The sequence below is a fragment of the Paramormyrops kingsleyae genome, chromosome 6 (assembly GCF_048594095.1).
Source record: "Paramormyrops kingsleyae isolate MSU_618 chromosome 6, PKINGS_0.4, whole genome shotgun sequence".
Classification (NCBI taxonomy): Eukaryota; Metazoa; Chordata; class Actinopteri; order Osteoglossiformes; family Mormyridae; genus Paramormyrops; species Paramormyrops kingsleyae.
The window spans coordinates 23,071,241-23,088,694 of record NC_132802.1 but is presented as its reverse complement, the minus strand read 5'-3'; the positions used below and the strand labels follow the sequence as shown (position 1 = coordinate 23,088,694).

Genomic DNA, 17,454 nt, shown 5'->3' with positions numbered 1-17,454 from the left:
ACAAAGCTGGGAGACATGCCTGACAGAATGTCATTTCATTGCAGATTTCCGTATACAAACAGACACTCGCGTATTATGGAAAATTTAGAGATGCCAGTTAGACTAACTGGATTTATTTGGACTGTGAGAGGAAACCAGGGTAGTCAGAGGAAATGTGGGGCATATGAAGGGCATGGAAACTGCACACGTACAGAGCTGAAGCTGGATTTAAAGCCTCAAGCCTGGAGATCTCAGGAACTCCCTGAGCCACCATGCTGCCCTTGTAACATTCTCTATATGGACAAAAGTATTGGGACACACTTCTTAATAATTGAATTCAGGTGATTCATTCAGACCCATTGCCACAGGCGTGTAAAACCAAACACGTTGCCATGCAGTCAGGTTTGCAAACGTTTGTGAAATGATGGGTCATTCTGAAGAGCTCAGTGAATGCAAGTGTGGTGCTGTCATAGGATGCCACCTTTGTGATTTTTTTGTCTGCTAGATATTCCATAGTCAACTGTAAATGATATTATTGCTAAGTGGAAGCACTTAGGAACAACAGAAACTCATCCACGAAGTGGCAGAGCAGAGTTGCTAAGTGCTGAGGTGCAAAGTGCATGAAAGTCATCAACACTCTGTGGTCTCAATAATTGCAGAGTTCCAAACTTGGTCTGGAATTAAAACGAGCCCAAAATCTCTGCGCTGGGAGCTTCATGGAATAGGCTTCTATGGCCAAGCAGCTGCATGCAAGTCTCACATCACCAAGCACAGTGCCAAGTGTCAGATGGAGTGGTGTAAAGCGCACTGCCACTGGACTCTGGAGCAGTGGAAATGTGATCGGTGGAGAAACAAATCATGCTTCTCTGTCTGGCAGTTTGATGGACGAGCCTGGGTTTAGTAGATGCCAGGAGAATGTTACCTGCCTGACTGCATTGTGTCAACTGTAAAGTTTGGTGGAGGAGGGATAATGGTATGGGGTTTGTTTTTATCAAGGGTTGGTCTAGGCCCCTTAGTTCCAGTGAAGGGAACTCTTAATGCTTCAGCATACCAAGACATTTTGGAAAATTCTGTGGTTTCTACTTTGTGGGATCACTTTGAAGAAGGCCCTTTGCAGTACCAGCATGACTGTGTCCCAGAGCACAAAGCAAGGTCCATAAAGACATGGTTGGATGAGTGTTTGGTGTGGAAGAACCTGACTGGCCCTTATAGAAGCCTGACCTGAAACCCATCGAACACCTTTGGGATGAACTAGAATGGAGACTGCAAGCCAGGTCTACATGTCCAATTTCAGTGCCAGACCTCTCAAATGCTCTTTTTAATGAATGGGCAAAAAATCCCACAGATACACTGCATAAACTTTTAAAAAGCCTTCACAGAAGAGTGGCAGCTGTTATAGCTGCAAAGGGAGGACCAACTCCATATTCATGGCTATGGATTTACAATGGGATGTCATACATACAAGTTCCTGTAGGTGTAATGGGGAGGGTTCTCTCTCTCTCTCTCTCTCTCTCTCTCTCTCTCTCTCTCTCTCTCTCTCTCTCACACACACACACACACACACACACACATACACACACACACACATACATATAAATAGCTGAGGAGACTATTAATCACTCTGGCTGTATTTTGTCAAAATAAACAAGGCCACTCAGAGATACAGCAGTACCCATCGTGGTTTTGGATCACATGTTCACCTAGTCATGTTTTTTGCTGCAGTGAGTGGGCACCTGTGAATGATTGTACTCTCCCCAGGGCATTAGTGTTCAGGATCTGCCGCCAAGACACAAACAAGTTTTTTTTTTCTCCTCAGAAAGCTGGTAGTTCCTCTGTTTTATGAAAGATGCACTGGTGCCTCTGTCATATTCTTTGGGCTTCCGTGTTTACGTCTTGTCCTGTGCGTTACATGCTGCTGCCTTTGTAACAAACCGGACTCTCCAGGCAATCTGAGGCTGATGCTGCTTTACAGCCCTGGAACTGTGCGACAGAGGAGTGTTTGGTTGAAGACCAGGTTCTGAAGCATGCTTGCCTTTCACTGGGATCAAAGCTGGTTTTGTGAACTGTTTCACTACCCAGTCTAACATCACTGCCCCTTTGTTCACTGTACTTTTTGGTCCTTCGGCTCTTGGGCTATAACTACATGAAAGGGGATCATTGGGTGGGATTGCTTATATCTGTGCCCCCTTTTGGTAACCTCTGACCTCAGAATATAAACCAAAGCCATGGATTTTTTCAACACCCCCTGCGGTCCATGAAGAGGTGTCCCAGCTAACAAAGGATGGGGAGTGTGAGCTCCCTTTAACTTCAGCATGACAATAGTAAATATTCTTCATCATGTACTTTTTCTGACAAAACTAACTGGACCTGCTCCTTCATTTTATAGTTTGTACTTCCTGTATAATGACATGGTTCAGCACTGTTGGGGACACTGTTCAGCTTCCAAGAATAAGATCAAATACCACAAAATGAGAATGCCGTCATGTATAAACACATTTAGTAAAACGTGATGTTAAAATAAGGAATTTATTAATGACATTACAGGAAACAGTACAGTAGTTTCTTGCAGTAAGTCCAAATATGTTGGGAAACTCAAACTTCTAACCAGGTCCAATCATTTTTAGCCTGGTTTTGGAGTTCCAACAATAAAGGATATGATAATGATCAGAGACTGTACATGGATCTACATGAAAGGGATTATCACTGGCCATGCCAACTGTCAGTAGGCAGTCGTGCGCTTCAGTTTAAAAATTTATACTGCAGTGTCACCCTGCTTTAAAGTTTGACTTTTTCTTTGAATTAAAAAGCAGTTCCTGCCATATATACATATATATGTAATGTTGGGACTCATTCTGAAACTATGTGTTGCACATTTTCTTTCCATATGTCTAATATGAGCATTTTGTGTATATGTGTTGGAAAACATTTATTCATGCCGCTGCTATTTTTCTAGCAATATGCACTTATTTACGTATGCAAATAAATAGATAGGCACACAGCATGACCCAAGGTATCCTTTAAATGCTAATGCTGCAGAGCATTCACGCACCGTCACACACTAAGAGTTGTTCAGAGGCACCAGTTCACCTGAACCACAGTCTGGGCTGTAGGCAGAGCGTAACTATGTCACTAGCAATTTTCCAGCTGAAATGCTGGGTGAAACATGGACCAGATCGAAAACCTTGCTGAGGAGCATAGGCTGTGTGAGCTTATGCTGTTGTCTATTCAGTTGTATTAATTCCTGGTGTAGCTCTGTGAGATCTCTGCGCTCACAAAATAATAAGTACCTGACCTTCCCTAAATGTAGACTGAAAAGTGGAGAGTCAGCTTTGAGTTATTACCGGCCTGAACTGGAATTCACTTCCACAACATTTATGGGAAATAACTGTTTTTGGCACTTTTAAAAAGACTTTGAAGACCTACCTTTCTAATATTGCTTACTCTTAGTTTTAAATTTATTATTGTGCTGAATTCATGACATCGCATTCTCAAGAAAAATACGAAACAAGAAGGCACTGGAAAAAATAAACAGACAGGTGAACAAACAAATAAATAAACAATATGGAATGTATTTAGAATAGAATAGAATTATTTTATTATTTTGTGCCTTCTTGTTTTGGTTTTGTGTTGTGTATTCTTGTTTATGTCATGTAAAGTCCTTTGTAAAGTTGTTTTTCAAAAGTGCTATATATATATATAACTAAATAATAATAATAATAATTCAAATGTTAATATTATTAGGTATAGTGATATTGACTTACATCAGATATTACCCCACACTTTCATCATCTAAATGGAAATAATTATGCTTTTAAAATCATGACTACAAATACTGTAATTAATAAAAATGTTTAATAAATTAATAAAAATAGTTTTCTAGTGATTAAATTCTAAATTAATTAGCTGAACTTAAGAATTTACTAGTCTAGGTACAAGTCGCAAGTTAAATCTTTGGGATGCCTAGGTTCCCAAGTTAAGCAGCTTCATATATTTGAAATCCAGGACACTTTAAGATTTGAACATAAAAGATGATGCTGGTTTTAATGCTTTTGTCACTGACAGGAGAGTTTACTCAACAAGAAAAATTGCATAAGTCATTCTAAATAGACTTTAATTATTAATTTAATGGACGTATTTAAAGAATGTGTTCATTGCAGATTTGTTTCTGTATTTTAGTAATTATGGTTTTGTTTCATTAGATTGACTTTTATTTCCTGTCTCATTTTATCAATTTTATAAGTAAATATGACAAACAATAGCTATCATTTATAGCATATGCTTGGCCGAGGTACAAATTATAAATATTCACTGATGAGCCAAAACATTATGCACTCCTATGTGAAAAGAATTATATTGATTATCTTGTGAAAGTGATGTATGCCAAGGTCTGGGGATGCATTAGATGGTTAGCCAACATGCAGTACTTGTAGTCAACATGATGCATGCAGAAGAAATGGGCAGGATTATAATGGCCAGACAACTGGGTCCGAGGATTTATGACATGGCAAGGCATGTGGGGAGCTGATGGTCAGCTGATGTGAGTGTGGTCCGAGAAGGGAAAAACCATGAATCACAGACAGGGTGTTGGGCGGCCAAGACTCGTTGATGCGGGAAGTAAAATTTATCATATCTGGTACAAGCCAACAGAAGGGCTATTGTGGCACAAAGGGCAGATAATTTTGATGATCAGGGGAATAATGTGTCACATCACATAGTACATCAAGCCCTGTTGCGTATGTAGCCACAGGTCAGCCCCTGTTTCCTGTCGAAAGTGTCTACAATGGGCACACAAGCGTCAGGACTGGACCTTGGAGCGAGGGAAAATGGTCGCCTGGTCAGATGAATTCCATTTTCTATTGCGTTATGTGGACAGCTGGGAACCTGTCGAGCATCTGTGGATTGACAGCTGCATAGCCTGATACACAGCAGGCCTTCGTTTACATCTAGCATTGACGAGTCTTAGCCACCCAACACTCTGTCTGCGGATTGGTGTTTTACCCTCCTCGGACCATTCTCATTAGGTACTCGCCATTCTGAGATACTCTGACCAAGAGATACTCTGAGCCAGTCGTCTGGCCGTAATAATCTGGCCCTTATCGAAGTCCCTGCCCATTTTTCCTGCATTCAACATGTCAACTACGAGCACCAAACGTTGGCTTACCGTGTATTATATCCCACACCTTGACATGCTCTATTTATACCATATGATCGACGTTATACATATTATATGGGAGCTGTCGTAATATTTTGCCTTATCATGTGTGTGTGTGTGTATGTGTGGAATAGGTTCATATTATATCATGGGGACCAAATGTCCCCTACATTGAAATAAACTTTTTTATATATATATAATAGAACGGAATGGCAACCATAACCCCCATACACCCCTAACCTTAACCATAAGTAACCAAGACTTCTGGCATTTTTAGTTTTTTGTTTACAGTTGCAGATTCTTATAAAATTGAGTTTCCCCTTTTGGGGACAGAGGAAATGGTCCCCACAACATCAGTAACAGGTTTTTATTATTTATTAAGTAACAGGTTTTTTTTATGGTCCCCACAATGTAATACATAAATGACCACACAAACATTCACATATAATATGTATGTGCAGAATGATTCTGTGAAAGAGCTCATCATTCAGTTCCCTATAAGCAAATATTTTAAAACATGCACTTGCATTATACAGTGTAGAATGGTGGTTCTCATTAGCAGAGCCGTCATTTCAGGTAGAGTTGGGCCCTGGCCCATAATTCCCTGGCCCACATCATGGGGGACATGGTTCAAGTATTTTTGTCGCAGGCCTGGGAATTTTGTGCAGCGGGCCTGGGAATTATGTGTAGCGGGCCTGGGAATTTTGTGCAGCGGGCCTGGGAATTATGTGCAGCGGGCCTGGGAATTATGTGTAGCAGGCCTGCTCATCAGTGGTAAACCACTCTTAAGCATGGATGCGCATATGTGAGTGTTTCATGCATGATGGGTAGTGCAAACATCCTGGAATCCAGTTCCCATTTCCCTTGTTCTGAATTTGACTGGTCATTTGTTGTGGATAATGGGTCAGATCGAATCACTCTTCTCAGGTAAGTGCCTGCTTCAGCCAAATCATGTTCGATCTTGGTGCAGTTTTTGTAATGGAGGATATTTAAGTTTATTGACCCTGGTAGTCTTGCTTACGTAACTTTATTTAGATGCATAAAATAATTTCCAGAAGGCCCTCCAAATATGTGATCGAATGTGCTTAAGGTAAAAGTTTTTATTTATTGGATTGGCAATTACTTTTTGTCATTGGGAGCATGGTAATGAAACTTAGTGATAGCGACTGTTTACCACAAAAAAATGCATCCATTGTCCTAAAGAATTAGCTGAAAATATTTAAGTTTGTGTCTGTGTCTATGATTTGTAAGGCATTGCAGGATGAGTGGGGAGTGAACAGACATGGTGCAGGAACTAAACACACAGTAAACAGTAGACATCTGATCATTGTTGTAGATATGTTATAATAATAACAATAATAATAATATTAATATTTGTGTTGTTTAGTGATGGCATGTTCACTCTCTATAGAGGTAAACAAACACATTAGTTATATTGGCTAGTTATTTTTCAGTAACAGTAAAGTACGTGTTTTAGAGTTGCTAAATTAAGTCCTCGATGGTTTCCCCATCTCCAATGCTTCAGCCTAACTGCTATGTGACTCAGTCAAAATTAGCGGGTTTGTTATGGGAATTTAGTCTCTCTGGGGCTTATTTCATGAAGCAGGATTTCTTGCTTAGCCAGATAACTTGTTGGATTTATGGCAGTCAAGGCGTAATGTCAGTGAACAAAGAAGTAGTCGATTTGAAGTACACCTTAAATCCGACACATTATCCGGCTAAGCAAGAAATCATACTCAGTGAAGCAGTGCTCCTGTGTGTGACCTCCTTTCACATACAAAACCCGTTAATGAACCAGATAAAAACAACACAGGATAGATAACAAAGATTTTCATTGCCACTCAGTCTTCCATAACAGTAAAGTTATGGGTGACGTGCACTTCCAACTGATATAAATGTAGTGCATTTCTTGTATGTTCCTTAATTCGGTAATATCTTAAGGTTTCGCAGTCACACTAGAGTTGTGTCAGAACGTTACCGAGAATCTTACTAGGTCACCAGGGGATAGATTTTACAGCTTTGCCCCCATTCCCGCATGACACTATAACGTAAATTAACGATATATAAGCGGGTTTCTCTGTGTGTGTGTGAATGGAGTATAAGAGAACGAGGAGGGAGATGTGTCGTCGCCGTGCCCCTCCCCCCCCCCCCCCCCCCCCCAAGTACATGCTTGCTCTGTTTACCTACCTAGTTTGTTTCTCTTTTCCTTGGAAAATACTTAAGTAAGCTTTTATTTTCATCATTACAGCATTATAATACCATCAGCTAAATGACAACATATTTAGTGCGGTAAACCAACTGAACTCCGTAATACGCACACGGAGAGGGGGTGGGAAATGGGCCTACAAGGCATTGGATTACAACAGGGAGGGGCAATCTTATCCAGAAAGGGCCATTGTGTATGTGGGTTTGTGGGTTTTCGCTACAACTCATTACTAATTAGGGGACTGATGGGCAGAATAGTTCTTACAACCGGGTTTGAACAGCTGACCTAAAGGTTATCCAAAAAACTTCCATACACACTGTATGTTTTTTTGTCGTGATGGGCTACCGCAGCAAAATATTACCGGTGGAAACACTGGTTTATTTAACCATTAGAAGGTAGAAAAACTCTGGAATTTTAATAAAACTTAATAAATTTACCAAAATAATTACCATATAGATAGAAGAAATTTTAATAAGCACTTTTAGGTTCACTACTGCAGGATTTTATCAGGGTCAGTCTCTGTCAATTGACTCAATAATTGCACTTCCTTTAAAAAAAGCAAATATCAGGAGAAACAGACCCTCCTCCAACCTTTCACTCCTATCTACACACCACCCTTTTGCTCTTTTTTTTGTTAATCCTTTCATTCCTGCAGATGATTGGCTGATTGGGAGCAGGTGCGGTTGCTTGGGATATCTCTGGGTGCTGAACAATTACCCAGCATTAATGTCCTCTACATGTCCTCTCCAATGGGCCCGTGGCATTTGGAACAGCATTAATGCATGACATTTAACCTTCTTTAATGTTCCCATGCCCCCTGTCTGTTCAGCCTCATTTTTGCCATCTCAGCTGCTTGAGGCATTGCTCCATACAGCTTAATCCGACCACTCATGTCATCAATATCTCTGCAATCTCCAGGTCATCTGACCCTCATTTCTTTACCGCCAGAGTTTTTCTCCTACTTCTCTCAACTTATGTGAAGGTGGAATTGCATAACAGTTACACTAGTGCTGGCTTGGTTAACAACATTGGAATGTGGGGAGTGTGTCTTCAACCCACGCTTCCTTGATTGTACTTACCCTGCATCCTCATCCTTGGTGTTTTATTCATTTTAGTGTAATGATCTCTAGTCTTAGACCACGCTTGGAGTCGCATCAATAATTTCTTGTAGCTTGGCTTAGCAGGTTCATAACTCATGTGAGTTTTGAATCTTGGGAAAAAAAGTGTTTTCACAGAGCAGTGCCCTAAGATGACCTCACTCTCATTTTCATTCCGTTGAGGTGTGGACTAATTCATCCAGAAGGGCTGCTGGGATCTGCTGCCTAGCAGGTTTTCTGGACAGCAAAAATCATTGGAATTGAGTTATTGTTACCTGATTGTGATGAGACACTAGGACATCCCTAACACAGGTGTGACACCTTTATTTTTGGTTTATTTATGCATAGGCAATTTATATGTATAATTATCAATTTTTCAAGCTTCAGAATTGATTTGTCACACCTATCACAGGTTCTCTAACCCGTATTTGACAAGTTTCTTGCTTCTGTCTCCCAATATATTATACCCTTCATCTTTTTGTACAGAAATATCAAGCGTATTCGGAGGAATCAAGATGTTACATCACAGGATTTATCATGAAAGTAATATTAAATCACTGTATATTCACATATTCAACTCAACAAGGTTGCTTCTTCTGGAGAGGATCATCAGGGAGCCCATTTCAGGCACCACAAGGCACTTGAGATACAATGCCAGGCCATCACAGCACTCATACACCCAGAGAAATATACCGTGGGCAAGACAGAGATGCCAGTCACCCGCATGTATTTGAAAGGAAACCCGTGTGACAAGGGAGAGCATGCAAACTCCACACACAGAACAGGAGTAGGATTCAAACCCTGAACCTTGGACGTGTGAAGTATCAGTGCCCATATAAAATAAATGTGCCTCATTTACTGTAATGCTCATTCTAAATGTTACCGTAACCTCAGTTACAACCTTAAACATAAGGCCAAACATAAGCTGATACTTTTATGTACTTGCATCAGTGCGTATTTGCATACCAGTTACAGTCGGTTTGGTGTGATTCAGTGTGAAACGTCTGGTATGTTTTACAGCCAAGTATGTGTTGGGGCGGGGGGTGTAGGGGGCTCAGACAGAATCACTGTATATTATCTGCACTTCCCAGCTTCAGTAGATTTAAATGAATAATTAATACCTCCACCATCTTTACCAAATGTTGAAATTTACATGCTTTCCTTTTAACCAGCCACAGGCCCTAAATCTGTCTGGCTGAATATGATGAGAAATGGAGGTGTCAGGATGGCTATGGACAGACCCAGGAAGCCTGTCTGCATGGCAGAGGGGAGCCTGATTTATGGAGGGTTTTTCACTCACTCCATCCTGTTACTGTTCAACCTCAGAGAGGGAGTCAGGGGAAATGTTTTATTGAAAGGAATATACAAGTAATCACAATGAAAAATAGACAGATTTGTATAAATTCATAAAGCCGCACCTACATTCAGCCATGTTGGTGAGTGGCCAGGCCTGTGATATAGTTCAGAGCAAGGCTATGATTTAGTTACATACTTAGGTACATACTTCCATTTAAGCTGCATGCTCAAACCTTCATTACATAAACAAGTCACAGCAGCACGTTATTAGATAGCAATTGTATGAAATGCACTAGTGATGGCAAATACAAGCTTTATTTTTTCACTCTTTTGACATTCTTTTTTTCCCCTTGTGAAATAAAACTGGTTCTGGTCAGATGTGACCTGTGGCTTAGTTCATTTTCACTGTGAGGCTTATTTATGGAGACGAGCCACATTGGCAGCAACAAAATGCACACGAAGCAGACATAATGCGGGCAGGATGCTTGCTAAAGGTAACTAAATTAATCTAAGGCCCTGTTCACACCTGGCATTAACAGGCATCTCCGCATGCTTCTTGACCAACCTCCTTTAATCGGATCTCACTTTCCCGCAACTTATTTAAATAAGCACGTAAATCACTTCCGTATGCAGAATAACATTATTATAACGACAGAACCAACTGGCAAGCACCTATCACGTGCCTGCGTGTTCAGAGGCTGCAACAGTACAACAGAAACAATGTGGAACAAAGCAATTTCAAATGCACATCTCAGTGAAAAAGCAATATGCATGCTGATTTCATGCATTTGTGCTGTTACCACAAGAAATTGGCATGAATTTTAACTATTATACAGTGACTGAAGCACACACATGAAGTACATGAGTAAGCACATGTGTAATGCATACTTGTGCACATAATATGTCAATCTCTGATTATAAAACCACAATTGCTGTTTAAGTGGTTAAATGGTAAATTGGCATTACTGCATACATTGCAGTTTGGTTGATTTGTAAACAAGCAAAAATAAAATCATGATCTATATCGTGATTCTCTCCAAAAATATCGTGGTATCTGCCCATATACCCCCCACGCCCCCCGCCCCCCCATTACTGAGTTAACATATGGATTGTTCCAAGTATACTGTACCTGGGTAATTGTGGTAGGTAGACTACGGACTCCTGATGTTTTGTGGGCGCTGTGTCCTAATAATCCATTTTCATGGTTTATTTAATATAGAAATCTATAAGAAATCTATATTAAATCTATCATATTTAATGCTCTGCTACAGTGAGCATTGTTGAGGGTCAGACAACACAATAGTTTATTTTATGACCTAAACTATAGATTTCAACAAACATATAGTCTCCAGAAATCTGGGACAGTACTTCAGTCTGCATATAATATACATATTTATACACACACACACAGTTCTGTGTCTTAGCACTTCTTCAGTCTGAGGCAACCAAAGAAAATTATGCGCAGCTTGTCTATCTGTGCTGTATCTAGGGGGTATATTTGCTTAGGAAAAATATCATTTAATATCAGAACATATGCAAATGAACAGTAAACAATAAAAATTTACAAGAATTTCTTCTGTTTCCAGAAAGTCTTGTTGGATGCTAGAAGAACACAGCTTTGGTTCTTAGATCCATCCACAGGGTCACGCTATAGCCATTCCATGTGTTTCTGAACTTCTACCTCCAGCTCATCTAACCAATTTGCCTAAATTGTTAAATAACTTAATGAGACGTTGATTAGCCAAAGATGATGTGCTAGTGGTCAACTTCAAGAAATCTATGGGTATACTAAATGGTAACTAGGAAGCACTGCTGTAACTTCAGGAAAGGTTTGTGAAATGGTCAGCTGACAAACTATACCTATATAACATTAACACACACACAGGTTTGTAATTATATCTTTGTGAGGACTCTCCATTCATTTCTATGGGGAAAACTCTAATCCCAACATGATGACCTTAACCCCTACCCAGCCTTAGCCTTAACCATAAGTAAACAAACAAAATACATACAACTCTTCTGGCATTTTTAGTTTTTTGATAGCATTCACAGATCTCGTTGGGGACCGGAAAATAACAGGTTTTCATTACATTGTGGGAAATATTTGGTCCTACAATATAATATAAACATAATCCACACACACACACACACCTGTATACATAAAAGCTGCTGATGTACAGTGTATGGCAAATGTATCAAATGTTTTGTACTTTCACTACAATATATTTTTCTTAAATAAACATCTATCCCTCTTATAATCTAATAAGAGATTACCACCTTTCTTAACTCATGTGGTACATCCTGTACAGTTGTCACTATGTCGTGTTCCTCCAAAGCTTTCACGCAAACACTGATATTTACATATTCATTAAGCCAAACCTGCATCGCTGACACACTCACGTGGCAGTGACGTTTTCACATGTGAATTGCACCGTGATCTGTTGACGCAGAACCCAGGAGTTGTTACTCGCGCTGGTCTGCTTCAGATTTATTAACACAGACGTAGGCCTTTCGTAATTAAGCCACTAATTTGAGGTGTTCGGCCATGATCATTCCCACAATGTCTTTCTTGGGTTTATTTCCAAGGTAACATGATAAAAGGTCTTTGTGGATGTCTTACACAGCAAGGAAACTTAAAGTTTGGCAGTAGAATGAGGTAACAGAAGAAACAATAGAAATGCACAATAAACAAAGCCAAGGCGATAAGCGGCATGTCTGCACTGACTGATTAGCCGCCGTTTGACTGCTAGGGGAGTTAGCGTCATGCTTAAAATAATTCATCAAAAAATTTCAGATTTTGCTCCCTACAGTCATTTGTAAACTAAACACATTAGCATTAGATACTCATATTTTAAAGCAGCATTGCAATAAGTAAATACTTCAGCAATCCTTAATAAAGATGTCTCTTTGCCAGTAAAATTAATTACACTAATAACAGGTAAATAGCAATTTGGGCATGTTGTGTTTAAGGACGTTTACATGACACCCTAAGATGGGTCCTGTCTGCTGTTGTACTCTTGAGAAGGGTACTTAACCTGGATTGCTCCAGTAAATAATACTCAGTTGTATAAATCAGTAAAAAACTTTACGCTATTAAATTAAAAAGTATAATGCAGCTTTCATATGTGTCAGCCAAATCAAACACTCATCCGTGAGATCAACCGCTGAAATGTTTGACAAATATGAAATTTTGAGAAAAATCTGTCAACCACAGGGCTGCATGACATCTTTTAAACCTGTAATCTAAGGGAATTCCCGTGCGAGACGTGGAGACACAAATGTCTGTGTTTTTATTGAACTCACAAACCGTGAGAAACTAATTTCACGGCCGTAGAGCAAATGAAACCACGTGCCTCATGGGAAAAGCAGGGAGCTTGGCGTGTACGAGCGCGGTGTGTGTGCGGAAGGTGAGGCTGCGCTGGGCTGACAGGTGGCAGAGTGGGACTCGCACCTCACGGGGCAAAATCTGGGAAAAGGCAGTGCTGCTGTACCCTAAACGATTGGCTTTATGGATAATTCAGCAGTTTCCTGGAGGAAAAAGAAGCTTTAAAATGAGTTGCAGTTTAATTACAAAGTGGTAGGATTAAGTATTATATTTAAACGTAAAACCCTGTATGCACATGCAATTTACCTTAGATTTCCCATTGCATTGTTATATTAATATGAACGTTATGATGCTGGAAGCTTCCCCTCATCAGTTGGTGTATTGTGACTTTGACCATTTGAGTTACTGCTTAAACAAAAAGCATAATTATTACCTTTCCCTTCTCAATGTTGTTTGATCCATCCTTCTGCACTGCCACAAATTTTAAACAATTTAAATCAGTGAATTGCTTTATTAGGGTGTAATTTTTGCTTAATATTGTCTACAGTCTTCTCCTGAAACACATGGTAATACTGTACATGTACATGTGTCTGTACACATAATAATGTATGGATTTTTGAATGTGCCCATTGGATAGGTCATTTGTGTCATTCATCCTAATTCTGTATGACAAGGGGGGCGGTAAATGATCCCTTAAATGATTTCAGAATGACTTGACTTGAGATCTTGACAGGCATACAACCTTTCATTGCGGAGACACAAAATCTCCTCAGTTGCAGCAATAATCATAGCTTGTGTCAAATATTTATGATTTGATAACTTTGTTTTGAGAGGGGAACTATCTGTAAATGGAGTTGCTGAGATGTAACGATCAGATAGCACTGTGACAAGTCCTGTGACGTAATGGCAAGTTCAGCACACACTTTCTCCCAAAGCGCTACCAAAGAAACTCCCTGGATGCCTTACAGTTCAGGATCTAAAGCAAACATATTGGCAGCTTGTCATTGTTGCTCATCAGTGTAATTAGCAACCAAGCAAATTTGTCCCTTGGAATTCAGCATATGGTGTTTAAGTATTAGGGTGTTATGCAATCACTGAATAATTCTAGAATTTGTGCAGCCAGGTTCTCTTGTAATGATACAAACTCCTGCACTCAAGCCACTTGACTCCAAAATGATGTGATGTGTGAACAACGCCTGAACATCACAAAATAATCAGAATATTAACTCCTGTCTAAATTAGGCTATTGGGATATCAGGGATTATACAGTTTTCATGGTCCTCGCTTTGGTGTCTCTTAAAAATACTGCAAATCTGAAGCTACATACATGCATTTACCCAAACTGCATGTCCAACAGGGAGCTGAGGCTGCGAGAAAACCTGGACTGAATGCCAATCTATCGCAGGAAATGCATGCAAAGACAATGAGAATATGCAAATCCCTCATAGAAAATTGTGGAAGTAATCAAAGACATATCCTAGAGGTGTATGGGCCCTGAATCATCAGGGTGCCCTTGATAATAAATAATTTTCCCTAATCTGCAACACTTTTGAAGGAATGTAAGAGAAGATTTCTCATTACAAGTTCTTCAGCTTTTTTGTTTATTACACCCAATTGTCCTCCCTAATACCTTCTTTGGCAAACTAGGGTTAATCAGTGGTTAGACATCCAAGAAACATTATTCTCTGTGGTGAGTTTACTATCCTCAAATATGCGAATATCTTATTTACTACTTTTTACAAATTGACTGCCCGGGGAAAAATGAATGTGGACCAAGTTTTATCATAAATCTTTACAAAATAGTTTGTGCTGCTTAAATTTGGGATGTGTTCATTGGCTCAGGTGTCTAGTGGGCTGCCCAGCTGCCAATCGATTAATCAATTAAGCCATGGATTAAGATACGTAAAATTCAAATCAATTTGTATCTCTGTTTCAACTACTTAGAAAAGCAGGGAGCATTAGAGGAGAAAATAGGGCTTGAACTGGCATCTTCATCTTGTGTGGTATCTAATTTGGCCAGCTTTTTGTTTGGTGGAACCTGCCAAACAGTGCTTTTCTCCTGCATCCTCTCCCATGGAACAAAACGGAAATGACAGGGCCACCATGCTGCTGTCAGGGTCCTGTTGGCTGGATGAGCAGCAGTGTTTATCCCACAGATTAATTCCTTCATTCCAGGAGCGAACGCTTGCTTCTCAGTTCTCCGCGTCTGCAGAGCTTGCTGGTTGTTTATTAGCTGTATCACATACTGTATGTATGGTTTTTTGTAAATACGCTCATTCAGGCTGGGAATTCTTATTCAATAATTAGTGCTCAGGGGACAAAGCTGTTCTTTTTGAACAGAAATGTCTTCAGTATTATAGTGACTACATAAAATTACTTAAAATCAGGGGCTTAGTTAGAGATGAATGGATGGGGGGCTGAGTCTCTACTGGAGGGGGCGATGGCAAACATATAGAATATAAAAAGCCATTCATGATTTAAACCAATAAATAAACATTTATTTGAGGAGGCTAAAGCCCCCCTAAAATAGGCGTAATGACAGCCCTGCTTAAAATATATATTTTTTTGTTGTCAATTTCAGAAAAACTTGTGTCGTGACCTGTTTAAAGTGAAATGTGTGATTTTGAAATGCAATTTTATTAAAATTATTGGGATACTCCTCTAATTTTGTGCTGGATCCCTTTTTTTGATAGCAGCTCATTGGAAGCTAGATGTAATAAAGGAGACAGTCTTTGAACTCATACGGCTCTTATACCAAGCAGGCGCTTGTCCTATTGCTCAGAGATCTTCAGACGGAATATTTGACCCAAATGACATTAGTATTCTTGCATCATATCTTATACAATAGGAAATCCTGGACTGTGTATGATCTCTGTCAAAAGTTTGTTTGTTTGAGCTTTTCTATGAAGTGCCTGAGAAAGGCAGAAGACAGAGAGGTCATGGCAGATTGTGTGAGTCATTCATAGATAGACTTTAGGTCTCTCAGCATCTGTGAGAGAGTGAGAATGAACTCAATCCCCTACGTGGATATGGTTTAGATAAAATGGATACTTCATAATCCTACATGCTAAACACTTTGCTGAGGAATGTTTTAGGTATATTGTCATTTCATGCAAATTTTTCATACCATTTAAGATGAAAGTCCGATTAACACCAGTGATCCCAGTGGGGAACCTGCTGGTCACCATACCTGAAAAAAAACTTTGGAGCTTTCTTCTGTTTGAAGTTGGTCATGACCTTAGGTATTTCATTGCCAAGATTTGCTTTTGGGTTTAAGCAGCTACATAGTGCTAATTTTATAGAACTGACAGGAAGAGGATAACCTTTCAGGATTTCTGTATGTTTCTGTGACTCTGCTTTTGAGACGCTCAGCATTTATAAATATATCTGGCTTTTAATGAGTGTTTCAGTTCTTCACTGCCTTTTTTATTCAGAAAGGACAAACAAGGCACTTTGTTCTGAGTTGGGGAAGGGGACCTGTGTGTTGTCCTCCTGGAGTCTTTCACATTTCTGCAAGGAGAGGGGGGTCTGCTTTGGGACTGCTCTGTCAGCTGCTGTCTGTCATCTTGCCAAGCTGAAAAATTAATTATGGAGGGGAAAAGGGAAGGAAAAAAAGAAAGTCTTTGATTGCTGATGACTTGCTTGTTCCAGTCTGTTTCAGGGATGTTTTGAAAGCTCTGACAAGGCATAATGGCATGCCTTTCACTCTGTCGACTGTTTAAAAAGGTTTTGCATTTTTTAACCTTTTCTTGGTCAATAAAAAGATTTTTTTTTTTTGGTTTGGGAGAAGGAAAGACGAGCGTGCTGTGGAAGTCACCTTGAGGCCATCCTCTAGGCTGCCGCTGCCGCAGTGGTCTCTCTATGTTAAAACACATGTTAGCATGGCTGTGACAACATCACATCTGTGATGGGAATAAAGCCTTCATTTAAAATTTTCTTTCATGGAATCACCGTAGGGGTAAGGAATGGTGTTTGCTCATGAGGTTGTGGACAAGGGTATGTGCCATGTATGATACCAGATATTAATCATATATATCAGAGACAGAAGCAAAAAGAAAGAGAGAGCATAAATACTGATACAGTTCTTGCTAATTTCTAATTCATTTTGATTACTACATTAGCCAATGAACAGTAGTCATTTTAAAGACACTCAGGTCCTTCATTCCTAAAATAAGTCTTACCAAGCTTAAATAGGCTCAAGTATATTATAAGTGGAGGTGAAGCTTCAAAGTGCAGTGAGACAGAATGTTAAGGTTAGAAGAGCTCATATTATAATCAATTTATTCAAGGGAGAAACTGGAAAGTGACAGAAACATTATCTCCAGACCTTATGATTTATAACCCTATGAAGCAAAAAGCTTGTTGAAGGCAGGACTGAGAGGGAGCTGTCAGGGATCTG

The 17,454-nt window shown here is 39.7% G+C and overlaps 1 protein-coding gene across 4 annotated transcripts in view; it reads left to right on the top strand.

Moving 5' to 3' along the window:
* LOC111842311 (receptor-type tyrosine-protein phosphatase gamma-like) overlaps window positions 1-17,454 on the top strand; it is a 155,637-nt gene that overhangs the window by 53,580 nt on the left and 84,603 nt on the right. The window contains exon 1 of one of the 4 annotated variants that reach the window (XM_072712906.1): window positions 6,016-6,058. The exons of the other annotated variants lie outside the window; for them this stretch is intronic. Coding sequence (XP_072569007.1) covers window positions 6,031-6,058 — 28 coding nt within the window. The 5' untranslated portion in view covers window positions 6,016-6,030. Of the gene's footprint in view, window positions 1-6,015; window positions 6,059-17,454 lie in introns of those variants that run through there. 4 annotated transcript variants of the gene reach the window in all.